Source organism: Littorina saxatilis, unplaced genomic scaffold (genome assembly GCF_037325665.1).
Source record: "Littorina saxatilis isolate snail1 unplaced genomic scaffold, US_GU_Lsax_2.0 scaffold_857, whole genome shotgun sequence".
NCBI lineage: Eukaryota > Metazoa > Mollusca > Gastropoda > Littorinimorpha > Littorinidae > Littorina > Littorina saxatilis.
In genome coordinates, this window is record NW_027127747.1 from 31783 (window position 1) to 59659 (window position 27877).

The following is a 27877-nucleotide window of genomic DNA, read 5'->3' on the forward strand; positions in this document are numbered from 1 at the left end:
CTCTCTCTCTCTCTCTCTCTCTCTCTCTCTCTCTCTCTCTCTCTCTCTCTCTCTCTCTGAAGGAAATGACTTTCGTTGTACACACGTTTCAGGTGTGAAATACATAGTTGACAGACACATGATGTCATGTAGCTCCGCCTCTCCACTCGTGCTTGGGGACAACTTTGTGGCCAACGTCAGCCTGGGTATGCAGACTACAGCAGACTACTTTCACTCTGCTACCGCTAATATCCAATATGTTGGACAGGTTAGTATCCTCTTTTTATATTTAGTCAAGTTTTGACTATTCTCTTGTTTTCTTTGATTCTGTCTTTCCTTGAAATAATCCGTTTGATTGAGACTAATATGAGCCTAGCAATGTCACGGGAGCAGCCGAAAGCAGTAGAGGAGAATAGTTTTTGTTTATATATTTTAAGGCTGATACAGGAATTACTTTCAACTCAAATGTTGTATGTTACCGGTTAAAATCCCAAACTACTGAAAAAGAAATTGGCAACTGAGCCTACAATCATACTGGTTGGTATTGTGTTTGACAGGCTTCCACCTAACAAATTCAAAGTAATCGTTGCATTTTGAAGACTTGATTAAACTGTTTGGTGCAGCAGAATTGTCATTACTTTATTGTCCCATCGCTGGGAAATTCGGGTCGCTTCCTCCCAGTGGAAAGCTAGCAGCAACGTAGTCGCGCTCCCCAGGTGTCTGCGTGTTTAAGTGTATTCAGCCACCTGCACTTATGGCAGAATGACCCAGGTCTTTTACGTGCCATTGTGGTGACACGGGGGTGGGACATGGCTTCCGTCTCTGGGTCTTCACATACAGTTGACCCGTGTCCGTCCAGGCCCTATTTCGAACCTGCGACCTTCCGATCACAAGTCCAGTGCTCTACCAACTGAGCTACCGGGCTACTTTGAGGGCTGGTAGGCTACTTTGAGAGCAAGGATTCGTATTGTGAAACAAGACCTGTTCAGAAATAGACCAGCGTGAGAACGTAGTGATCTTCCCAGACAATAGGTCATTTACACCTGGATGGACAATAGTAATGTTGAGATCCAATGAAAATAGACCATCCTTCGCACTCTTCGTATTTTCGAACGGTATTGATCTGTACTTTCTTTTATTTGTTTAAACGCAGCAGCAGAACTGTATCTCAACTACCCCAAACACGCATCCATGATATTCACTTTCTTTTATTTGTTGTAACGCAGTAGCAGAACTGTATCTCAACTACCCCAAACACGCATCCATGATATTCACTTTCTTTTATTTGTTGTAACGCAGTAGCAGAACTGAATCTCAACTACCCCAAACATACATCAATGATATTCACTTTCTTTTATTTGTTTAAACGCATTGACAGAACTGTATCTCAACTACCCCAAACACGCATCCATGATATTCACTTTCTTTTATTTGTTGTAACGCAGTAGCAGAACTGTATCTCAACTACCTATAAACACACGCCCAGAGGACTTGTATCAGTAGCTGCTATGCGCACATGGTGGGGTTTGACGCCAAATGATGTCGCTAGCCACACACATTAATACCATAGATATAACCCCAAAAAACATAAATAGAGGTGGGGGTTGCTTGATAAATAGTCATATAGCTTTACTTTATGTGGGGAACATCAAACAAATTATGGAATGAATGTGGGCGGCATTTCTCCACTCCACGCGTGGTTACCCCCAGATGCTACCCCTGTGGGACCCAGATCGGCTAACTTATCCCCAGGAGACATGTGCAAAATAGCATGGGGCCGATATGGGGCTCGCATGCGGTGCTGGTGGGGTAGGCGCCTGGTGGCTTAGTTGGTCGAGCACCAGACACGTTACATCATCGAGTCGCGGATTCGAGTCCAGACTAGGAGTTTGTTTGTTTGTTTGCTTAACGCCCAGCCGACCACGAAGGGCCATAATCAGGGCGGTGCTGCTTTGACATATAACGTGCGCCACACACAAGACAGAAGTCGCAGCACAGGCTTCATGTCTCACCCAGTCACATTATTCTGACACCGGACCAACCAGTCCTAGCATGCACTAACCTCATAATGCCAGACACCAGGCGGAGCAGCCACTATATTGCCAATTTTAAAGTCTTAGGTATGACCCGGTGTAACAGGCCATTTTCACACATAGTCAGTTTTGACCGGGAGGTCATTCTGGGCTAGCTGATTTTGACCGGGAGGTCATTCTGGGCTAGCCAATTTTGACCCCCCCCCAGTCAGTTTTGACCCCCCCTTCAAACGTTAAGAATAAGTCCGTTAGGACCATTTGAAACGAAATATATGTATGTGTGCACAAAATCTGTTGGAAAAATGATCTAAAAAATAAAGAAATAAAAATAAAATTCTAAAAAAAAATTTAAAAAAAGTTTTGACGCTTCCTATGAAACTTCAAAAAAAAGTACACTAGGACCTTTTAAAACGAAATGTACGCATAAATGAATGCATCTATGCATCTCCACAAGTTTGGGGGGGGTCATTCTGGGCTAGCCCAGAATGACCTCCCGGTCAAAATCAGCTAGCCCAGAATGACCCCCCGGTCAAAACTGACTAGGCCAGTCAGTTTTGACCCCCCCCTTCAAACTTCAAGAATAAGTACTTTAAGACTTTTTAAACCTAAATGAATGTAAATGTGGACAATATTTGTTAAAAAATTGATATTACAACAAACAAAACAAAAACCCTTAACTCTAAAAAAAAATAAAAAATAAAAAGTTTCGACGCTTCCCTTCAAACTTCAAGAATAAGTACACTAGGACCTCTTAAAAGAAAACATACGCATGTATGTATGCATCTATGCATCTCCCCAGGTTTGGGGGGGGGTCAAAATCAGCTAGCCCAGAATGACCCCCCGGTCAAAACTGACTAGGCCAGTCAGTTTTGACCTCCCCTTCAACCTTTAAGAATAAGTACTTTAGTACCTTTTAAAACGAAATATATGTATATGAGCACAGTATTTGTTGGAAAAATGATTTTTTTAAAAATCAACAACAAAAATCGAACAAAACGTACTTAAAAAAAAATTAAAAAAAAGATTCGACGCTTACCTTCAAACTTTAAGAATAAATACACTAGGACCTTTTAAAACGAAATGTACACATATAGGTATGCATCTATGCATCCCCACAAGTTTTTTGGGGGGGGCAGTCATTCTGGGCTAGCCCAGAATGACCCCCCGGTCAAAACTGACTAGGCTAAGTCAGTTTTGACCCCCCCTTCAAACTTCAAAAATAAGTACTTTAAGACTTTTTAAACCGAAATGAGTGTAAATGTGGACAATATTTGTTAGAAAAATGATATTACAACAAACAAAACAAAAACCCTTAATTATAAAAAAAAATTAAAAAAAAAGTTTCGACGCTTCCCTTCAAACTTCAAGAATAAGTACACTAGGACCTCTTAAAACAAAACATACGCATGTATGTATGCATCTATGCATCTCCCCAGGTTTGCGGAAGGGTCAAAATCAGCTAGCCCAGAATGACCCCCCGGTCAAAACTGACTAGGCCAGTCAGTTTTGACCTCCCCTTCAACCTTTAAGAATAAGTACTTTAGTACCTTTTAAAACGAAATATATGTATATGAGCACAGTATTTGTTGGAAAAATGATTTTTTTTAAAATCAACAACAAAAATCGAACAAAACGTACTTATAAAAAAAAAAAAAAAAGTTTCGACGCTTACCTTCAAACTTTAAGAATAAATACACTAGGACCTTTTAAAACGAAATGTACACATATAGGTACAAGTTTTTTTGGGGGAGGGCAGTCATTCTGGGCTAGCCCAGAATGACCTCCCGGTCAAAATCAGCTAGCCCAGAATGACCCCCCGGTCAAAACTGACTAGGCCAGTCAGTTTTGACCCCCCCTTCAAACTTCAAGAATTAGTACTTTAAGATTTTTTAAACCGAAATGAATGTAAATGTGGACAATATTTGTTAGACAAATGATATTACAACAAACAAAACAAAAAACCCTTAACTCTAAAAAAAAATTAAAAAATCGACGCTTCCTTTGAAACTTCAACAATACGTACACTAGGACCTTTTAAAACGAAATGTACGCATAAATGAATGCATCTATGCATCTCCACAAGTTTTTTTTTTGGGGGGTCATTCTGGGCTAGCCTCCCGGTCAAAATCAGCTAGCCCAGAATGACCCCCTGTCAAAACTGACTACGCCAGTCAGTTTTGACCCCCCCCTTCAAACTCTAAGAATAAGTACGTTAGGACCATTTAAAACGAAATATATGTATGTGTGCACAAAATCTGTTGGAAAAATGATCTAAAAAATTAAAATTTAAAAAAAAAAAAAAAAAATTTTGACGCTTCATTTCAAACTTCAAAAATAAGTACACTAGGACCTTTTAAAACGAAATGTACGCATAAATGAATGCATCTATGCATCTCCACAAGTTTGGGGGGGGGGTCATTCTGGGCTAGCCCAGAATGACCTCCCGGTCAAAATCAGCTAGCCCAGAATGACCCCCCGGTCAAAACTGACTACGCCAGTCAGTTTTGACCTCCCCTTCAACCTTTAAGAATAAGTACTTTAGTACCTTTTAAAACGAAATATATGTATATGAGCACAGTATTTGTTGGTAAAATGATTTTTTTAAAAATCAACAACAAAAATCGAACAAAACGTACTTAAAAAAAAAAAAAAAAAGATTCGACGCTTACCTTCAAACTTTAAGAATAAATACACTAGGACCTTTTAAAACGAAATGTACACATATAGGTATGCATCTATGCATCCCCACAAGTTTGTTTTGGGGGGGGGGCAGTCATTCTGGGCTAGCCCAGAATGACCTCCCGGTCAAAATCAGCTAGCCCAGAATGACCCCCCGGTCAAAACTGACTAGGCCAGTCAGTTTTGACCCCCCCTTCAAACTTCAAAAATAAGTACTTTAAGACTTTTTAAACCGAAATGAGTGTAAATGTGGACAATATTTGTTAGAAAAATGATATTACAACAAACAAAACAAAACCCTTAATTATAAAAAAAAATTTAAAAAAAAGTTTCGACGCTTCCCTTCAAACTTCAAGAATAAGTACACTAGGACCTCTTAAAACAAAACATACGCATGTATGTATGCATCTATGCATCTCCCCAGGTTTGGGGGGGGGGGGTCAAAATCAGCTAGCCCAGAATGACCCCCGGCCCCCGGTCAAAACTGACTAGGCCAGTCAGTTTTGACCTCCCCTTCAACCTTTAAGAATAAGTACTTTAGTACCTTTTAAAACGAAATATATGTATATGAGCACAGTATTTGTTGGAAAAATGATTTTTTTAAAAATCAACAACAAAAATCGAACAAAACGTACTTAAAAAAAAAAGTTTCGACGCTTACCTTCAAACTTTAAGAATAAATACACTAGGACCTTTTAAAACGAAATGTACACATATAGGTATGCATCTATGCATCCCCACAAGTTTTTTTTGGGGGGCAGTCATTCTGGGCTAGCCCAGAATGACCTCCCGGTCAAAACTGACTACGCCAGTCAGTTTTGACCCCCCCTTCAAACTTTAAGAATAAGTACGTTAGGACCATTCAAAACGAAATATATGTATGTGTGCACAAAATCTGTTGGAAAAATGATCTAAAAAATTAAAATTAAAAAAAAAAAAAAAAAAAAAAAAAGTTTTGACGCTTCATTTTAAACTTCAAAAATAAGTACACTATAGGACCTTTAAAACGAAATGTACGCATAAATGAATGCATTTATGCATCTCCACAAGTTTGGGGGGGGGCATTCTGGGCTAGCCCAGAATGACCCCCCGGTCAAAACTGACTACGCCAGTCAGTTTTGACCTCCTTTCAAACTTCAAGAATTAGTACTTTAAGACTTTTTAAACCGAAATGAATGTAAATGTGGACAATATTTGTTAGAAAAATGATATTACAACAAACAAAACAAAAAACCTTTAACTCTAAAAAAAAATTAAAAATTCGACGCTTCCTTTGAAACTTCAACAAAACGAAATGTACGCATAAATGAATGCATCTATGCATCTCCACAAGTTTGAGGGGGAGGTCATTCTGGGCTAGCCCAGAATGACCTCCCGGTCAAAATCAGCTAGCCCAGAATGACCCCCGGTCAAAACTGACTACGCCAGTCAGTTTTGACCCCCCCTTCAAACTCTAAGAATAAGTACGTTAGGACCATTTAAAACGAAATATATGTATGTGTGCACAAAATCTGTTGGAAAAATGATCTAAAAAATTAAAATTAAAATTTTTTTTTTTAAATAAAAAGTTTTGACGCTTCCTTTTAAACTTCAAAAAAAGTACACTAGGACCTGTTAAAACGAAATGTACGCATAAATGAATGCATCTATGCATTTCCACAAGTTTGGGGGGGGGGGGGTCATTCTGGGCTAGCCCAGAATGACCTCCCGGTCAAAATCTGCTAGCCCAGAATGACCCCCCGGTCAAAACTGACTACGCCAGTCAGTTTTGACCCCCCCTTCAAACTTTAAGAATAAGTACGTTAGGACCATTCAAAACGAAATATATGTATGTGTGCACAAAATCTGTTGGAAAAATGATCTAAAAATTAAAATTTAAAAATTAAAAATAAAAAAAAGTTTTGACGCTTCATTTTAAACTTCAAAAATAAGTACACTAGGACCTTTTAAAACGAAATGTACGCATAAATGAATGCATCTATGCATCTCCACAAGTTTGGGGGGGGGGGGGGGGTCATTCCGGGCTAGCCCAGAATGACCCCCCGGTCAAAATCAGCTAGCCCAGAATGACCCCCCGGTCAAAACTGACTACGCCAGTCAGTTTTGACCTCCCTTCAAACTTCAAGAATTAGTACTTTAAGACTTTTTAAACCGAAATGAATGTAAATGTGGACAATATTTATTAGAAAAATGATATTACAACAAACAAAACAAAAACCCTTAACTCTAAAAAAAATAAAAAAAATTCGACGCTTCCTTTCAAACTTCAAAAATAAGTACACTAGGACCTTTTAAAACGAAATGTACGCATAAATGAATGCATCTATGCATCTCCACAAGTTTGGGGGGGGGGTCATTCTGGGTCAAAATCAGCTAGCCCAGAATGACCCCCCCACCCCCTATACTTGCGGAGATGCATAGATGCATTCATTTATTTTTTTATTTATTTGTTTAGATCATTTTTGCAACAAATATCGTTTTAAAAGGTCCTAACGTACTTATTCTTGAAGTTTGAAGCCTAGTCAGTTTTGACCGGGGGGTCATTTTGGGCTAGCTGATTTTGACGGGAGGTCATTCTAGGCTAGCCCAGAATGACTGCCCCCCCCCTCCAAACTTATGGGGATGCATAGATGCATACATATATGCGTACATTTCGTTTTAAAAGGACCTAGTGTACCTATTCTTGAAGTTTGAAGGGAAGCGTCAAAAAACTTTTTTTTTTAAGTAAGTTTTTTTTCCGATTTAAAATTTTTTTTTTCCAACAAATAGTGTGCAGATATACATATACTTTGTTTTAAAAGGCCCTAAAGTACATATTCTTGAAGTTTGAAGGGGAGGTCAAAACTGACTGGCCTAGTCAGTTTTGAAGGGGGGTCATTCTGGGCTAGCTGATTTTGACCCCCCCCCCCCCTAACCTGGGGAGATGCATAGATGCATACATACATGCGTATGTTTTGTTTTGAGAGGTCCTAGTGTACTTATTCTTGAAGTTCAAAGGGAAGTTTGGAAACTTTTTGTTTTTTTGTTTTTTTTTTGTAATATCCTTTTTCTAACAAATATTGTCCATAATTATTTACATTTATTTCGGTTTAGAAAGTTAAAGTACTTATTCTTGAAGTTTAAAGGGGGGGTTAAAACTGACTGGCCTAGTCAGTTTTGACCAGGGGGTCATTCTGGGCTAGCTGATTTTGACGGGAGGTCATTCTGGGCTAGCCCAGAATGACCCCCCCCCATCAAACCTTAGATATATGTAGTTATATACATATTGTTTCTAAAGGTCTTAATGTACTCATTCTTGAAGTTTGCAGGGGGGGGTCAAAATTGACTAGGGGGGTCAAAACTGACTAGCCCAGAATGACCTCCCGGTCAAAATAGGCTAGCCTAGAATGACCGGGAGGTCATTCTGGGCTAGCCCAGAATGACCTCCCGGTCAAACTGGGCTGCTTCAAAATAGACTGCTACACCGGCCGGGGTTCGAACCCACGACCTCCCGATCACGGGGCGGACGCCTTACCACTAGGCCACCGTGCCGGTCCCAGACTAGGAGGGACAGGGGACCACTGTATGGCATATGATTCAATATAGGAACAAGAGGCTGCAGGTGAGAACAACAAGACCAAGATAACAATGAAAATGGACTCATTACAAATAGGAACGATAAAACTACGAATAACGATTGATTTCATCAATTAAACTACTGAAAAAGGAGAGACGCCATAAAGAGAAAGAAGAAAACCAGTAAAGAAGAAGACAGAGAAGCAAATAACGTTAGGCTATAAAAAAATAACAAAGTCTAGAAACCTTAATTGACAGTACCCATGTCCCATCATGTAAAAGATAACGGTAACATTCTTAAAGACGAATATGTTTCCGCTCGTACATCCAAACATGCACACACGTGAGTAGTGCGTTTCTTGTTACCAACAACTTTCCACTGTAAATAAAAAAAAAATAATAAAAAAAGCGATTCAAATTATTCAACATTTTGATCAAAAGGATATGAGATTGATATGAGAAATGAAAAAGACTCTGTAATTGTGCGGGTTGTAAAAGGACAACAACTGTCGTTGGACGGGTGTTTGTGCTGTGGGGGCCTGACGGTGTCTGTGATGGTTTACGGGAGGCTTGCTGTGCCTTTAACAGTGACTGCAATCGATGTGGCAAAGCATTCTCTCTCTCTCTCTCTCTCTCTCTCTCTCTCTCTCTCTCTCTCTCTCTCTCTCTCTCTCTCTCTCTCTCTCTCCCTCTCTCTCTCTCTCTCTCTCTCTCTCCCTCTCTCTCTCTCTCTTTCTCTGTCTCTCTCTCTCTCTCTCTCTCTCTCTCTCTCTCTCTTCATTTTATTTTATTTATATAAAATAAGAATGAAATATTATGAAACTAGATGTTGAAGTTACCACTTGTTCGCCATTTTCTGTTCTCTGAATGTGTATTGATTATCATTTTAGAACGTGTACATAAGCAGTCTGCTTGTTAACGTTCTTAATGTTGTTATTGTTTGTTGTTGTATCAAAGAAAATGAATAAAACACGCTTAAAACAACTGTCGTTTTCAGGTGACAGTGCGCAACGTGGTATGCGACACATGGGTGGGGCAGTACTTTGACCAGGTAGATAATCGCCAGAACACTGTCCAGTGGTATTTCACCACGGTGAGTAAGATGATTTGACCACAATATTAAAACACATGGTAATGACCTCAGCAAAGTTGGATTAACATGTATGCTTTTATTTCGACAGTAACATCAAATCTGACTGCACTACAAACATTGACAAGAACACATCTATGAACACAGACACAGACACGAACACACATGCATAGGGACACACATACACACGAATACACACAGACAGACAGACAGACAGACACACACACACACACACACACACACACACACACACACACACGCACGCACCCACACACGCTCGCACGTACGCACGCACGCAGGCACGCATACACACACAAACAACACAACACAAACAAACAAACAAACAAACAAACAACACACGCACACACATACACACACACACACACACAAACACACACCAGTGCCTTTTTATATTTAGTCAAGTTTTGACTAAATATTTTAACATCGAGGGGGAATCGAAACGAGGGTCGTGGTGTATGTGCGTGTGTGTGTGTGTGTGTCTGTGTGTGTGTGTGTGTGTGTAGAGCGATTCAGACTAAACTACTGGACCGATCTTTATGAAATTTGACATGAGAGTTCCTGGGTAGGAAATCCCCGAACGTTTTTTTCATTTTTTTGATAAATGTCTTTGATGACGTCATATCCGGCTTTTCGTGAAAGTTGAGGCGGCACTGTCACGCCCTCATTTTTCAACCAAATTGGTTGAAATTTTGGTCAAGTACTCTTCGACGAAGCCCGGGGTTCGGTATTGCATTTCAGCTTGGTGGCTTAAAAATTAATTAATGACTTTGGTCATTAAAAATCTGAAAATTGTAAAAAAAAATAAAAATTTATCAAACGATCCAAATTTACGTTTATCTTATTCTCCATCATTTGCTGATTCCAAAAACATATAAATATGTTATATTCGGATTAAAAACAAGCTCTGAAAATTAAATATATAAACATTATTATCAAAATGTTTTTTTCGAAATCAATTTAAAAACACTTTCATCTTATTCCTTGTCGGTTCCTGATTCCAAAAATATATAGATATGATATGTTTGGATTAAAAACACGCTCAGAAAGTTAAAACAAAGAGAGGTACAGAAAAGCGTGCTATGCAGCATAGCGTAACCACTACCCCGCTCTTCTTGTCAATTTCACTGCCTATGCCGTGAGCGGTGGACCACGAGTATACGGTCTTGCTGCGTTGCATTGCGTTCAGTTTCATTCTGTGAGTTCGACAGCTACTTGACTAAATATTGTATTTTCGCCTTACGCGACTTGTTTTATTGTGCGCAGAGAGGACTTTTATAACGAAGTGTTAATTGCGTCTGTATCAACACAAAGTAATCATTTATTTTTGTCTCAGAGAAAGTGGTGGGAAGCTGCAGGAAACTCCGAGGGAGGCGGCGCCTTCTTCATGATGAAACTTTGGTCGGTAAGGAAATATTATTTCATTTATGTTATTCTGATTCGTGTATCCCATAGTTGCATGCAACTGCAACTCTTGTGCCATTCTGTAGTTCTTGCATTCTTTAGCCTTATTCTTTATATTGAAATACACATTCCTTCCAGTGACAACGGTCTAAATGACCAACTTTACACATGTCTTTTGCGTAGAAAATGAGCATCATTATATATACTCGGACACATTACAATACGGAATGGTAAATGGGAAGTGTTTTTCCTTATCTAATTTCGCATATCTTAGCTACCATTAGACCAAGGGTAGGGCGGATGGTGGCGTGAGAGGTGAAGGGACGGGGAATGTTTACAGTGCTGTGTGCTTGGCTGTGAGCAGTGCCCGCCAATGTTTGGCTCAGGCACCGTCGCGACAGACGCACATTTAATTTAGTTCTATGCAGGAAAATGCAGCGCGTTATTCTGGCCATCTAGCCAACTATCGTCCTCATCTCCAATGCAGACTGATACCAAGAGGTGTATGTTACACCCGCCTTCAGACTCAGACATTTTCAAACGCTCGACTCAAGACTATATCAAAATAGATGTCAGTGATGAAAGTAATTACAGTTGAACATATTCACCCCAAACAGAAAGCAGCCAAACCGTGTGCTTCTGGTGTTTGTTTGTTTGTTTGTTTACTTGACGCCCAGCCGACCACGAAGGGCCATATCAGGTCTGTGCTGCTTTGACATATAACGTGCGCCACACACAAGACAGAAGTCCCAGCACAGGCTTCATGTCTCACCCAGTCATATTATTCTGACACCGGACCACCCAGTCCTAGCACTAACCCCATAATGCCAGACGCCAGGCGGAGCAGCCAGTAGATTGCCAATTTTAAAGTCTTAGGTATGACCCGGCCGGGGTTCGAACCCACGACCTCCCGCTCACTGGGCGGACGCCTTACCACTAGGCCACCGTGTTTCTGGTATATGTGGAAGAATGTGTTTATCACTTCTTTTTTTATTCTCACAATATGTTTACAAATTGTATGATTGATCTATGTTGGACATAAGCTTCAACAATCATGTACTTCTTTCAAATTAATTTTAGATATATGTATGTATATGCAGTTGGATATTGTGTCTGAAACATGTAGTACTATAAACAAACAAACAGTAAATAATGGCATGTAGGGCCTACATGTACATTGATCAAGGTTTCCCTTTACCAAAAAGGATCTACTTCAACACACTACGGACAAATATACACAAACCATGCTATTTCAAATCATCGGTCTGAACACGTATTTTCTATGTCACATCATATACATACACATACATGTGTTTATCACATGTAAAAGCGTGGACACATTTACAATCATTTACATTTACAGTCATTTACAAGATGGCTGACAAAAGAAGGAAGCTACGCTAGGAGAGATCTTGTTTTCCCAAGGGCCCCCAACGGCGATCTGGCGTATTTTGTTTCGCTTTGTAGAGTTCTCTCACACGCTGTTGAAACGATTAGATTGCAAACTCATACTGCATACATTTTCAACTTATCATTCACATGATTATCGTTGTCGTCGTTGTCGTTGTCGTAATCGTCGTCAGAATCATTATCATCATCATAATGGCCATGATGATCATCATCAACGTTGACACCATCATCAACATTAAAAATAGCAACAGTATTAACAACAGCAACGTCTTTCCTTCTTTCTTTCTTTCTTTCATTATTTCTGTCTTCCTTTCTTTCTTTCATTATTTCTGTCTTCCTTTCTTTCATTCTTTGTTTCTTTCGTTCTTTCTTTCGTTCTTTCTTTCTTTCTTTCAATATTTCTGTCTTCCTTTCTTTTATTCTTTCATTCTTTCTTTCTTTCATTCTTTCTTTCCTTGTCTTTATTTTGTTCTCATTTTTCTTCACTGTCATTGAAACGCCAAACCATTAAAAGATACTTTGTGCAGGGCGGTTCGAGTAATCCTAAGTTGTACAACGTGATGCGCTACAACCCCAGTCCCCCCGATTTTGACTCCTTTGACTTCTCCGTCTGCTTCGACAGAAGGGCCAAGAAACACTTCACCATCGAGTTTGCAGGTAGCTCCTGAGACATGTTTTCTTTCCGGTGGAAACCGCCACACATATAGATAAGATATGTTCTTAGTTTTACTTGGGAAATAGTATCCTTCGGTTCATTTGGAATCATGATTAGAATCTACATCCTCCTATGCTTTTGGTGCAAAGGGGGATATCAATTTTGGAGGAATTAATCTCGTAAACGATAAGTCTTGTTTCTAAAGTTGTATTTATTGTGTATTTCCTCATATATTTGTCTTAGAACACAGTGCTTGGTGACTGAAATGACCAAAAATAATGTGTTTTTTTTTCGGACTTGATGCTTGGTTAAAACAAGAGAAGAGATTGATGTTCATGAAAGAATGATCCTGGTGGCGTATGCAGGGTATTGTCCCTTGAATTCCGGAGATAGATTTAGGCTGCGAATAGTCGTCATAATCATGGCACTTATCATAGTTGTCTGTGCGTGTGTGTGTGGTGTGTGTGTGTGTGTGCGTGCGGGTGTGTTTTGTGTGTGTATGTGAGTGTGGGTTTGCGTGCGCGTGCGTACGTGCTTGCGCGGGCGGGAGTGTGTGTGTGTGTGTGTGTGTGTGTGTGTGTGTGTGTGTGCGTGCGTGTGTGTGTACGTATGTGTGTGTGTGTGTGCCTGCCTGCCTGTCTGTCTGTCTGTCTGTCTATGCCTGTGTGTCTGTCTGTCTATATATGCCCGTGTGTCTGTGTGTCTATCTGTCTGTCTGTCTGTATATGCCCGTCTGTCTGTATGTCTGTCTGTCTGTCTGTATATGCCAGTGTGTCTGTCTGTTTTCAGTGGGCAATGTCCAGTTCTACACCCAGCTGAGTCGCCCTTACCTGAAGACGTCAGTGGTACAGTGGCTTGCCGGCAGGCTGAACATCCAGCCTAACCGTTTCACGGATATATCGGTACGGACATTGTCGCGTCACACCTTTACACACATTCTGCACAGGATTCTTTGTCATGCATCTTGTGCGTCTACAGAGAGACAGACAGACAGACAGACAGACAGACAGACAGACATAAAGAAAGACAGAAAGACAGACAGACAGACAGACAGACATATAGAGAGACAGACAGCCAGCCAGCCAGAGAGACAGACAGACACACAGACACACTGACTGACTGACTGATTAACATACAGACAAGGAGAAATAGAGAATAGGAGAGCCAAACCGGCAAAAAAAGAACACCTGGACATAAACAAACAAACAAACAAACAAACAAACAAACAAACAAACACACAAATTCAAAGCCAGCGCTTTTTTCCTATATTAATTTTTGAGAAAAAAAGGGATCATACTGTCTACCCTTATTTCTACAGTTCGACTTGGACATAGAGAGAAGTCGACTGTTCATGAGCGCAACGCTGCTGGACAGAGCCATACCAACAACCTTCAACAGGAATGAGATTTCTCTGGGTGGCGCCTTCTCCTTTCTCTCAGGATCCATTGATGCTTCTCACCTCAGCTTTAACCTCACATTCTCCAACGGGGTAAGGCAGAAAATAATGTAAAAAGAATACCACCTCTCCTTAAACACACACACACATACACACTCACACACTCTCAATACACACACACACACACACATGCACGCACGCACCCACACACACACACACACACACACACACACACACACACATACACACTCACACACAATCAATACACACACACACGCACACACACACACACAAACACAACAACACAACAACAACAACAACAACAACAACAACAACAACAACAACAACAACAACAACAGAAGTCAAGTCAGGCAGAACAAATAACTTGAAGAAGCCTTGTGACAGTTGCGGCCTGCCGTTTTTAAACAGTCCGATGTTGTGACATTATTATATATTGTTTTTAATTGTTGTTTTTATTTTTGTTTCCCAATTTGTAATTTATATTATTTAAGGTGTCAGGATTAGTGTTCGATTGATTAGTGGGGGGAGGGCAGACATATGAAACAAGGTCAAGCAAATTGATCTGGTAAGGACGGGCACAGTGGCGTGGTGGTAAGACGTCGGCCTCTTAATCGGAAGGTCGTGAGTTCGAATCCCTGCCGCGGCCGCCTGGTGGGTTCAGGGTGGATATTTTTTCCGATATCCAAGGTCAACTTATGTGCAGACCTGCTAGTGGCTTATCCCCCTTCTGGTGTACACGCGAGCACAAGACCAAGTGCTCACGGAAAAGGTCATTTAATCCATGTCAGAGTTCGGTGGGTTATAGAAACACAAAAATACCCAGCATGCTTCCTCCGAAATTGGCGTATGCTGCCTGAATGGTGGGGTAAAAATGGTCATACACGTAAAAACCCACTCGTGAAAAATCATGAGTGAACGTGGGAGTTTTAGCCCATAAACGAATAAGAAGAAGAAGATGTGGTTAGGGCCTCTGTCCATTAGCAGGGGCTCATCTTTTCATCTCTGCTCGTGATCTTGCAGATTTGCTTTTACTTATGTCTTTCTGGCTGTCTGATTGTCTGTCTATCTATCTGTCTGTCTCTCTGTCTGTCTGGCTGACTGGCTGTCTTTCTATCTGTCTGTCTGTGTTTGTGGCTGGCTGGCTGGCTGGCTGCCTGCATTTCGTCAGTCAGTTGTTCTTTCTGTCTGTTGTCTGGTTTGTCCGTGTCTACGTTTTCGTGTGAATGCAGGTATGATGTTTCTTTGACTGATCGAGATGGTTTGTGTGCCTCCAGTTCATCACTCTCGTGGGCGTCACTCTGGTGGAACACAACTTCGTCAAGGAGTTCGCCACCACCACCCCCACCACCCCTCCGACCACCAGGATCGTGGCTCCCACCATCCCCCTCGTCCCGCCCAAACGAACAACGGCTCAACACACTCTCCCACCCACTCTCACACCCACTCTCCCAGCAACTCCCCCACCCACTCTGCCACCCACCCAAAGCTCCTCCTCCTCCTCCTCCTCCTCCTCCTCCTCCTCATTACCCTCGCCGACATGCCCACCTGAGAGCCCTATGATGACGTCAGCGCCGTGTTCGTGTCCCAGAGCCACCACCCCAGCCCCGTGTGTCGGTCAACAACGTTCTGCGTCCTCCGCCACCGGCATTTCTTCCGGTGAGTTATGACTAAAGTGACCCCCCACTCGCTAGTAGAACCCCCACTCCCTATTTGGACCCCCCTCCCCCACACACACACATCATCCCTGCAAGCGGCGAGTATTCATGGCGAGTAGAAACATGTAACTGGCGAGTAGAAATGTTTATCTACTTGCCAAATGCGAGTAAAGTTGCTGAAACCAGTTGTTGGTTTGGCTAGTAAAGTTTGCTCTCTGGCTAGTAAATTTTCAGAATCACTAGCCAAAGGCGACTACGCCAGTTGTTGGACTTCAGGGATGCCAACCCTCCTTTTCTTTTTTTATTAAACGTTCCCTCTGATGAACGCAATGGCTTAGTGGTTAAGGCGTCGACCGTATTACAAACACGGTGGAAGTCTGATGGACAAGTTCCAGATGTCAAGGTCACGGCAGTGTTGGGTTTTCACGGTAAAAAAAAAGAACATTCTCGCTTTCTTGAACGTTTTTTGTAGCTAGATATTTGAAACTTCACACACTACTAAGTCTTGATGACCCTTAGATACGATGACAGATAAGTTGGTCCTTGTCAAATGTCAAGGGCACACTATGGACAAATGGGGGTGACACATGGGAAATGATGATTGTTCTGGAAGGATATATTAATGATCTTGAAAGAAGGGCTTTGCGCCTTTGCCTGTGTCTAACATCTGATGACCGTCATACGTGGAATAGGGTAGATTGCCCCCTGCTGGTTGTTAAGGGAACATTAGTACCACTTTACATCTGCACCATACACAGCCAAGTATAATCGATAATGCGTTTGCTCTTCGTGTTCTACAGCATGTTGTGGTCTTTTGTTTATGAAGAATCTCATGCAGATACATTTACTGACTCTAACAAGAAATCACACAAACAAACAAACAAAAGCTAGCCCAATCAATCTATAAACCATGGACGTCTCTTTTAAAAAATGTAAGTGCTTAAACCTAAACGGGATCTTAATGACGTTACGATGACGTCATTGCAGATGTCATCCATCATATAATCACGTCACCTTTCCCCATCATGATAGCATGTAATGACGTCATACGTACGTCTTGAAGATCCCAATGTCATGATATCATCATGTAAGATTTAACATCATCTGTCCCCTTCGCTATAATCGTGATATTTAACATCATCTTTCCCCCATCGTAGTATCATGACATGGAAGTATGACGTCATTGCACATGGTTTAATCGTGACGTATATACTTTTAGGAGCACTAGCGGGAGGAGTGGTTGCAGCACTGATCCTCGGACTCGTCATTGGAATCATCGCCACGCGCTTTTACCACGTCCTGAAGGTCAACACTAACCAGATGACCATCAACCTGATCGACGAAAACAACATATAAACGTGTGCACAGATTTGCCCAATACCAGTTGTCGACAGTAGGCCTATGTAGGCATGGTGTCGTGTTGGGAGTATATTTCCCTCGCGCTTTCACCATGTCGCTGAGGTCAACATTAACCAGCTGCAGACGACCATCAACATTATCGACAAAAACAACATGAAAACGTGTGAACTATTTTGACTGATAACATTTGTCGAGAGCATACGAGTAAGAATGGTGTTTTGTTTGATTGGGGAATTGTCACGAATTTATTAAATTCCAAACACATGTACTGTTACAGCGCTATATTGACAGCCCTGGCGAGGCAGCGTAACTGCCGTGTTTGGCTAAATTCACGTGGGTCTTGAATTTCGTATACGTGTGTGTGAGATGTTCCCTTTTTAACTGGCTATACACATCCTCCCAAACAGTGTTTTGTCCCCCCACACAGCGTATTGATTCTACCTGTCCCAAGATAGGCCAATATGTCGTAAGAGAACTTAATAAGGCCAAAAAAAAAAATAGGTCTGTTTACGGTAACATAGGCCAAAATAATAGGGTCGGTAGGTCGGGATTTTTTTTTTTTTTTTTTTTTTTTTTTTTCCAAAAAACCATATTTTTACGTTATTTTGCCAAAAAAACAAGATTTTTTTTTTTTTTTTTTTTTTTTTTTCCCCAAATGCCAAAAAAAAGTCTAGGGTCGCGCGAAAAAACTAGGGTCGGGTTACCGTAAACAGACCTATTTTTTTTTGTGGCCTAAACCCTAACTATAGCAAGTCGGCCCCGAAACATGGTTGATATATATGCTGATTCGTGTCAAGTGAAGGATACAATTATTTCAGCGACCACGTGTGGGTTCAGGAATGTACAAGTAAACCAGAACCGACTGTGTCAATGGCAAACGCAGGAAAGCTACACGCTAATGACTGTGAAGGTAATGAATAAATACTGGCGTCAAATGTCTTGAATGATTACAAAGGGAAGGGTGCAGCAAGAACGCCCACACCACCACCGCCCACCACCACCCACGCCCTTTAAGAAAGTTCCTTATATGGTTTATAAGATGAGGTTTACCACCACAGATGACGTGTGCAAGGCTTTACATGGAATAACTGCATCCTTCAACAGACATTGATTACCTGCACTGAGAATGTGTGATATTACATTTAGACGCATAATGCAGAGACACCGACTCACACCGGAATGTACATAAATGCTAGTAAACAGATAAACTAACAAACACACGCAGACACACACGCATACGCACGCACGCGCACATGCACGCACACACACACGCACACACACACACACACACACACACACACACACACACACGCACAGCTTGAAGCTACCTCATTTGAAATTGTCCATTCTGAATTGATGATTTACTGGAAGCTGAACGATAAGGGTAACGTGGGTTAAGTTGAATATTGTGCTGCTATTAATGTGCTTTTTTAATTTGATGGGTTTTTTTGGAATCAATCATTACAATTCAATCATATTTGTACATTATACTGGGTATGCCGTTTCTTGTCATTTATGTTTTGATATTTTGTCATTGTGAAATATATCATTTTGCACTGGAGTGTGTTTCTTCACCTTTCTGCATTGTGTCAAAACATGTTTGTTGACGATAACTTTTCCTTAAAAACAACAATAAATATGTACTAGCTTTAACATAAACTAAGAACCACCTACCAATTTAAACACATACCGAACATCTGGAGTCGAACTACTGTATATGCAGACGGGAATTTAGTGGTGAATTTAGTTTGCAACTCGCACCGAAAATGAACATGAAAATGACAATCACAATTCATAGAAAGAAAGTCCAACTTTAAGCAAAAGGCAATTTAGGTTGTCGATAAGTGTTGGTATGAGTCCAAGCAGAATAGGGATCTTGATCCATTAAAAGGCAAAAACAGATCTGCGGTGACCTGCAAGATTTTGTATTTGGGAAGGAAGTTTTTTTATTATTTTTTTTATTAGTGGGAACCCCCATTTCGACCACTCCTTTAAACGACAACCCTTGTTTTCCGACCGACTTTTCTGGACAGTTTCAAGGTCGTAAGTGGGAGGTTTTACTGTAGTAGGTCATTGTGGTTGTGATGACAAAATCTCATTAACCTTTACGGTGCTTCCCGGTTCGTGGCCTACCCAGAGACTCACAGAATACTCTTCGTCTTCTCTTCTTCTTTGTTCATGGGCTTCGACTCCCACGTTCACTCATGTTTTTAGCACGAATGGATTTGTACGTGTATGACCGTTTTTACCCCGCCGATTTTGGGGAGGCATGCTGGGTATTTTCGTGTTTCTATAACCAACCGAACTCTGACATGGATTACAGGATCTTTTTCGTGCGCACTTGGTCTTGTGCTTGCGTGTACACACGAAGGGGGTTAGGTCACTAGCAGGTCTGCACATAAGTTGACCTGGGAGATCGGACAAATCTCCACTCTTAACCCACCAGGCGGCAGCGACCGGGATTCGAACTCACGACCTCCCGATTAGGAGGCCGACGTCTTACCACCACGCCACTGCGCCCGTCACCACAGAATACTCGATGAAGAGTTTTTGTTTAAGACTTCAAGCACTTCTCAAACACCTCTTTCTACTGGCCCTAGTCTCAAATGATTACCTTTGTAACAATCACATAACCAATGACGTTGTTTGATGTGGGCCGTGTTCGACCCATAAGGAATTCGAGAAGGAACTGTACAGCTTTTATCGTTATTTAGACGGAGTGGAGGTGCACGAGCCATTCTTTTTACGTTGAATCCTTCTTTAAAAAGTAGGAGTCCTACACAACCCACATCATCTGGACTGTGTCGTCCAAATTACGGCATTGGTGATGGTTTAGGAGTGTAATCCCCTGAGACTGGGTCGTAGGAACACGACCGATTCTCATGTATATGTTCACAGAACACAACAAAAGAATTACAAGAATTACACACACACACACACACACACACACACACACACACACACACACACACACACACACAACCACACGCATGCAAGCACACACGTACGCACACTATCTCTTCATTCACCTTTATTCATCCCACAAGTTGTAGACAGACTTAATTTACATATAATTTTTCATTGTGGATTTGTAAATCTTGTAAACAAACAATGCACGGAGAATATCACCGCTTTTAAAAACACGCACAATCAAACTGTGTCTTTTCTTTCTAAACTTTATTTGGTGTTTAACGTTGTTTTCAACCACGAAGGTTATATCGCGACGGATCAAACTGTGTCAAAGAATAGTTTCAAATACTACATGAAAGTAAAAATATATATATTTTTTTAATCAAACAATCAAGAAACAATGCAACTGATACACAGCTAGTGTACAACATATTTTTGTTTTTTTAAAGTAATCAAAAGCAAAGAAAAAGAAATGATTTAGAAAAATGTAAATACAAAAAAACAGCCATCCCTGTAAATTTGCATAGTTGCAATTTGAGCCAAGTAATCAGCACAGTAACACAAATCATATACATTTTTAAAAGTGTCTGTTTATGATAGTCAAGAAAAAGATACTTAAAAAAAATTTAATCTGCATTTTAGTGTATAGTCAAAGATATTATAGAAAAATGTGTTATCTCGCAGAAGAAATTTAGGCCCCAAAAAAACGAAACTAACATTCTACGCACATGCACACTCACATAATAATAATACTGTACTGGAACAGACGCTCCATGGCCCTGAAGTAAACAGTAGACTTTTCACTGTTATTAACTCCTGTAACAGCCTATACGTACGAGGTGTCTGGGAGTACCACGGCGCGGAGGGGTTTTGCGGGCATCGCAGCAAAACGTAAGAGGGCAATTTTTCTCAGGCTCGCGAGGTAGATGCCAGACAGCAACTATTTGTGTCCCTCCACCACGGAATGAGTCGCATGTCACCTTTGCATGATTTTTATATTTTTACATTTTCCTAAAGAGTTTTTTATGCTCTATCCAGTGGTGAAAACCGTTTTAAAAAAGAGCGAAAACTGTTTGAGTTATAAGCCTGTGACTAAGGTGACCCTCACACTGTTACCAGACACTCCCCGGACTTACTTGGCACAACGCCCGAAAACGTCCGTACTGCTTTTGGGCAAAACGCCCCAAAGCGTCCGCGATCACTCGTGTATTTCCGTCAGCTCTCACGAACAAAGTTTCCGTACAAATCTCGCGAGATCTCGCAGGAAGTTCAGGCTAAAGCCAACCCACGTGCCTGTGCCCGCCATCTTTGAATCAAGCAACATTCGATCGTGTTATTCAAGTTTTTGCGCCGATATTTTTTCACTCATGGCATGGAAAGTTCTAGCGAATCTGAAAACGAGGAACACTTCGTCGGTTTCGATATTGCGGACATTCCAGTTCGTCCTGATGCACCAGAATCGGACATTGATGTCAGTGATGTCAGTAGTGTGCATACTTCTGATTTGTCCGACTGGGACGATCGTAACAGTGATTCCGAAAGTGATTTTGAGGAGCAAGCTCCGGTTCCAACTGACCGATTTGGATGGGCTTCGGTGACGACGCCAATCGCCATCACACCCTTTGGTCCCCGAGTTATTGGCCCCAAAACCGATGATTTGGGGAATAATCCGAACCAGCTTGACTTCTTTTTTCTGTTGTTCAAGCCAGCAATGATCGACAGCATCGTCACTCAGACAAACAAGTATGCGAGGGAGAAAATCGTCAACAAACCAAACGGCATCGATCCACATTGGCGTGAGGACACCACTGCAGAGGAAGTGAAAGCTTTTTTTGGTGTTTTGATTTTGATGGGGATTCACAACCTCCCAAGAGACGACATGTATTGGAGTGCTGACGATCGTCTTGGTGTGCCAGGTGTAAACAAAGTGATGTCTTTGAAGCGCTACCAAAAGCTGAAAGAATTCATTCACCTGGCTGACAATGACCACCTACCTGACCCAGCAGATGTAAACAGAGACCGCCTCTTCAAAGTTAGGGATTTGCTAGACATGGCAAACCAGTCTTTCCTGGAGCACTACACCCCTGACTGTGACATCAGTATTGATGAGGCCATGGTGGCTTTCAAGGGAAGAAGCACACTACGCATGTATATGCCCATCAAACCCATCAAATGGGGCATGAAAGTGTGGTGTGCCGCCGAATCCAACACAGGATATCTTCTCCAGTTTGAAGTGTACACGGGGAGGAGAGCTGATGGCACACAACATGGTCTGGGCCATGATGTGGTGATGAGACTGTCTTCCCCTTTCTTTGGACTGCATCATCACCTGTATTTTGACAATTTTTTTTCCTCTGTGACGCTGATGACAGATCTACTGGCAGAAGGCACATACGCGTGTGCCACCGTCCGATCCAACCGGGTTGGCCTGCCAGTAGGCATGAAGCAGCACCGAAAGCTGACAAAGGGGCAGAGCCTTGTCTTTCAGAAGGACAACACACTGGCATCAGTTTGGCACGACAAGAGAGATGTCAACTTCCTCTCTACCAACTGCAGCAACGAAGACAACAGTGTGCTGAGGTGGGACCGGACCCAGCAAGCCAGAGTTGCCGTGCCATGCCCATCCGTTGTCAAGCTCTACGATCAACACATGGGCGGAGTTGACAACTCAGACCAAATGCGAGGCTACTACAACACTGTGCAGAAGAGCCACAAATACTGGAGATATTTGATGAGCTTTGTGTTCGACGCCTGCATCAACAATGCCTACATTCTGTACGACCAGACAGTGTTAGACAAACCCAAGACGCGCTACGCCCTCCTCGACTTCCGTCTTGATCTTGCGGATCACCTCATTGGGGGATTTTCTTCGAGGAAAAAGCTTGCACCCAAGAGAAAGGCACAGATAGTCAACGAGGCCAACATTGGAGTACACACACTCATCAAGTTTGATGGCAGAAAGCGTGCCTGCATCACCTGCAAGAACCTGAGGAGACAGACCCCAACTGGGCGTGCAGTTGAGTCGAGCTACGGCTGTGGCATCTGCCAATTAAACTTCTGCAGGGACACTTGCTTTCCTCAACATCTTGGTGCAGTGCCAGTGGATGAAATTGTGTAAATATAAGTGAAAAAAAACTGTAAATGTAAGTGTAAATATAAATGTGAAAAGTGATTTTTGAAAAAAAAAAAAAAAATTCTTGATTTTTTTGTGTGTGACAACGGATTCATGTGGATGTATCTGCAAAGTGGATATCCAGGTAAGACCCATTTTATTGGCAATTCATTTCTGTCTCTTTTGCACTTTCTTTCATTCAAATCCATGCACTCAACACATAAATATTGCATGTTTAATAAACACATAATAAAATTGGTCTCCATCTTGAAAAATGGCTGCCATGGAGGAGGTAAACAAGCGGCCATGTTGTGCCAAGTAAAGGGTAATGTAAGCCTAGCGCAGAACTGCGCGAGGTGACATGCGACTCATTTCGCGGTGGAGGGTCACATTTTGTCTCTATACTGTTAAAGACACAGTCTTTCCTGTGTGAGCGATCTGGCCAGGCTTGAATACATCCCGCCACTTGGACTCATACCAACAATCAGCATCATGCCTGCTTCCTGTGCAAAGTGAGTGTGACATCTTTACAGATTACCACCAGCGTCTGTTACAAAATGTATTCATCCCACCAAATCCCACTCGCAGCAACCTGCTGTGATGTTGATCTGTCATGGCCAGGTCTGAGATGGTGGGTCAAATTGTTTAAACCCCTGTCACACTGTACCGCGTTTCCACGGAGTTGGCACGGCGTTGTACATTTCTCAGAGCGCCGTGGGATCACAGGAAAATCAGAACGCCGAGCGACGGTGCGTACTGACTTTTAGGGTTTAACGTCCTCTTAGACCAACTGGTCTATATTGGGACAGGTATTGGTAATACGCTGAAGATATGGTGTGATACTTTGATTCGAACAAGCCCGCTGTGGCTGTCTTCTTCGACACACCAGCATTGGGTTTGTCTCGTCAAAGTATCGAAATACGATCATGATAATCAGAGACGAGAGATGATGCATGCGTGTCTTCGTGTTTTCCAAGCCCTGAGACTTTCGCTGTGAACGTGGGATCTTTTTCGTGCGCATGTGTGCACACGGGGGTGTTCGGACACCGAAGAGAGTCTGCACAAAGTTGACTCCGAGAAATAAATCTCTCGCCGAACGTGGGGATCGAACCCACGCTGATAGCGACCAACTGGCTACAAAGCCAGCGCGCTACCAACTGAGCTACGTCCCCGCCCCAAGGCGCGTACTTTGTGCATGCTCAAAGTACGCGCCGTTGCATGGCGTTCTTGCCGACCCCACCACGTCAAATGGAGATGCCACCGCGTTGCTCCGGCGCTGTAGGAGACCCTACTGCGCGCACCTCGGCATTCCTCGGCAGCCCTAGTGTGACAGGGGTTTTACAGAAGAAGGACTGTGAGATCAAGACTGGAAGCACTCAGATTATATTTCTAAAACTCTAGCCAGCCAAACAGTATAAAAAATACTGTACTGGAGCATAGGCACCAAAATAAATGCTGGAAGTATTAAGAAATCAACGACAAAAAAACAAAACAAAAACTACCTTATATACACTATTTGCATCCCCTCTGCGCAAAACAATCTGACTTTGTTAATCAAAAAAAGAGGATGGTGTGTGTGTGTGTGTGTGTGTGTGTGTGTGTGTGTGTGTGTGTGTGTGTGTGTGTGTGTGTATGTGTGTGTGTGTGCGTGTGGTGGTGAGTTTGTGTGTGTGTATATGTGTGTCACAGTCCGCAATGAAAGCAACATACATCCATTTGCAAATGATGCGCAGTTAGCCATAGCATCGCATGCTGATGAATGCGTAGCTTTGCCTCACATGACAACACTAATACTGCACTCCCATTTGTCTCAGTGCCTCTGTCAAGATGGTCATGATGTTGATGGAGTCTTCGTGTGAAACCCTGGCGCACTCTGTCTGTCCTGGTAAACACACACAAATAAGACAGTTTGATCCATTTGTCACAAGGAGGAATGAACGAAAAACAGGACCCAAGTCAAGCTTTTGCGCATTGGACATAACAGACTGGACATAACAGACTAAACCATCATATGGCCACAAAGCTGAAGCTGGTTCCCTCCCCCTATTGTCCGTGTGGCAAGAATCAGACAGCAGAGCACATCCTGTAGGCTTGTCCATACCATAGTGTTCTGAGGGACACCATCTGGCCAGAGGAGACAGCGCTACAAAAGAAGCTATACGGCCCCAGAGAGGACTTGGAGAGGACAGCACGTTTCGCCCTGCAGTCCGGACTGACGATCTAACAGCGAACGACAAGAAGAAGAAACTTTTGCGCTTTGACCTTCAGGATCGAGGTCTTAGTGAAGCATTCATCAATCCATATTTCTTGCACACATCACAATGATTGATGATTGATTAATCTGTTGGTTTACCTGAATAATGAATGTTATATGGGCGCTTGATCAACAAGTACAAGCATGCCTCGACAAAATCACACTTGCTTATTAATCTACATTAATATTGACAGGATATGAAACAAGCTGTTGTCTTCTTTTCTCTCCGTGTTTCGCTCTTTCCATTTATATCCATTTAGATTAATTCTTCATATTTTAATTAACACAGGGAAGAAGGACCCTTCTCACGCAGATACATCTAGAAATATTGACGCAGAGATAGAGTAATACATGCACTCAAGCTTGGACATTCATGACAGACAGACACACACACATTTCCTTCTCATTCGTCAACTCCTGGCTCTTTAACACACTCTATCTAAACAAAATACTATCACCAATACAAATCCAACCTCAAACCTCTTAACCCCACCACTCCCCAAAAGACACACACACACACACACACACACACACACACACACACACACACACACACACACACACACACACACAGTGTGTCTAATTTCTCCCTCTCTCTTTAACACACAACAGAAAAACTCCCATAACCATTACAACCCCGTCCGCCCCCCCCGCCCCCCCCCCCCCTTCCCCCGGCTCTATCTCCTACGACCACACCCCTCCCCTCCTACTGTGGAACCCCCTTTTTAAGACCCCCAAATTAAGACTTAATTACTCCCTTTTAAGACCCCCAAATTAAGACTTAATTACTCCCTTTTAAGACCTTACTTTCTTTTTTAGATTTTTCTGTTCAGATAAACCTCTGTAAATTTACCCCCATTTTCAGACTCCCTCCATTTTAAGACACATTTGCTCACATTTTTGGAGACCGGCACGGTTGGCCTAGTGGTAGGGCGTCCGCCCCGTGATCGGGAGGTCGTGGGTCCGAACCCCGGCCGGGTCATACCTAAGACTTTAAAATTGGCAATCTAGTGGCTGCTCCGCCAGGCGTCTGGCATTATGGGGTTAGTGCTAGGACTGGTTGGTCCGGTGTCAGAATAATGTGACTGGGTGAGACATGAAGCCTGTGCTGCGACTTCTGTCTTGTGTGTGGCGCACGTTATATGTCAAAGCAGCATCGCCCTGATATGGCCCTTCGTGGTCGGCTGGGCGTTAAGCAAACAAACAAACAAACAAACAAACATTTTTGGAGGTCTTTACAAGGGGGGTTCCACTGTACACACATCCCCCATCCCCATAGTCAAAATGTCACCTTTGAGCAGACACTCCCGAACGCACTTGGCTTCATACATCATGCCCTGAGAGTTATGAAAGTTGTACGTGTAGGGACTGGGAGGTAGCGGGAACTCCTTGCGTTCACCGGAGGGAAGCACGATCTCGGTAGGACACTGCAAGGTCTTCCCAAGCTGAAATCAAGCAGGAGATAGTGGTACCTGCGATGTGTGGCCCCTCCCATGAGAGGGCACCTCCCTTAAAAGGACATTTTCTGGAATTCATTTGTCTATCATCTCCACCAAAATATACCTGTCATGACAGGCCACCTGCAATGAAGGGACACTTTTGACTGGTCTCTAGGGTGTCCTTTTATCGCAGGTACCGGGCCAGTATACTGAACACAAAAGCTGCTAGAATCATCAATGACACAAACAAAAGTACAGTGTTATTAACCGGGGAAGGGGGGTGGGGAAGAGAGAGAGAGAGAGAGAGAGAGAGAGAGAGAGAGAGAGAGAGAGAGAGAGAGAGAGAGAGAGAGAGAGAGAGAGAGGGAGAGAGAGAGAGAGGGAGAGAGAGAGAGAGGGAGAGAGAGGGAGAGAGAGAGAGAGAGAGAGAGAGGGAGAGAGAGAGGGAGAGAGAGAGAGAGAGAGAGAGAGAGAGAGAGAGAGAGAGAGAGAGAGAGAGAGAGAGAGGCAGAGAGAGGCAGACACACAGTTAGATATATATATATATATAGACAGAAACAGAGACAAAGAGTTTGGTCAGAACCTATTTAGATTGTATTGCTAAAGTAGTGGCTAGCTGGGTGCTTACATAAAAAGCTCGTCTTGTATGCCTGGTTAGTGTTGTCTTGGTATTGATTCAATCTACTCGTCTTGTATGCCTGGTTAGTGTTGTCTTGGTATTGATTCAATCTACTCGTCTTGTATGCCTGGTTAGTGTTGTCTTGGTATTGATTCAATCTACTCGTCTTGTACGCCTGGTTAGTGTTGTCTTGGTATTGATTCAATCTACTCGTCTTGTATGCCTGGTTAGTGTTGTCTTGGTATTGATTCAATCTACTCGTCTTGTATGCCTGGTTAGTGTTGTCTTG

The 27877-nt window shown here is 42.4% G+C and overlaps 2 protein-coding genes and 1 long non-coding RNA gene across 3 annotated transcripts; 2 read left to right on the top strand and 1 right to left on the bottom strand.

Annotated features, from left to right (window-relative positions):
* Positions 1–92: 92 nt before the first annotated feature.
* On the top strand, positions 93–17738 carry LOC138956115 (uncharacterized; the record flags this gene model as incomplete). The annotated part of the gene is given in 8 exon segments (XM_070327566.1): positions 93–247; positions 9244–9339; positions 10691–10759; positions 12696–12825; positions 13613–13725; positions 14142–14312; positions 15515–15896; positions 17115–17738. Coding segments are annotated over 8 exon segments (1253 nt in total), but the record flags the coding sequence as incomplete, so codon positions are not given.
* A 3834-nt stretch (positions 17739–21572) lies between these two features.
* LOC138956113 (piggyBac transposable element-derived protein 4-like) lies at positions 21573–23579 on the top strand. The gene has a single exon (XM_070327565.1). The coding sequence runs from the start codon at positions 21876–21878 to the stop codon at positions 23280–23282; it is 1407 nt and encodes a 468-aa protein (XP_070183666.1). The 5' UTR covers positions 21573–21875; the 3' UTR covers positions 23283–23579.
* A 28-nt stretch (positions 23580–23607) lies between these two features.
* LOC138956114 (uncharacterized) lies at positions 23608–27243 on the bottom strand. The gene is made up of 2 exons (XR_011452507.1): positions 26822–27243; positions 23608–25158 (listed from the first exon to the last, which is right to left on the bottom strand). It is a non-coding gene; the product is annotated as an uncharacterized lncRNA (long non-coding RNA).
* Positions 27244–27877: the final 634 nt, after the last annotated feature.

Excerpts from the sequence above, each read along its gene's own strand:
- LOC138956113 (XM_070327565.1), top strand. The coding sequence starts at position 21,876 with ATGATCGACAGCATCGTCACTCAGACAAACAAGTATGCGAGGGAGAAA.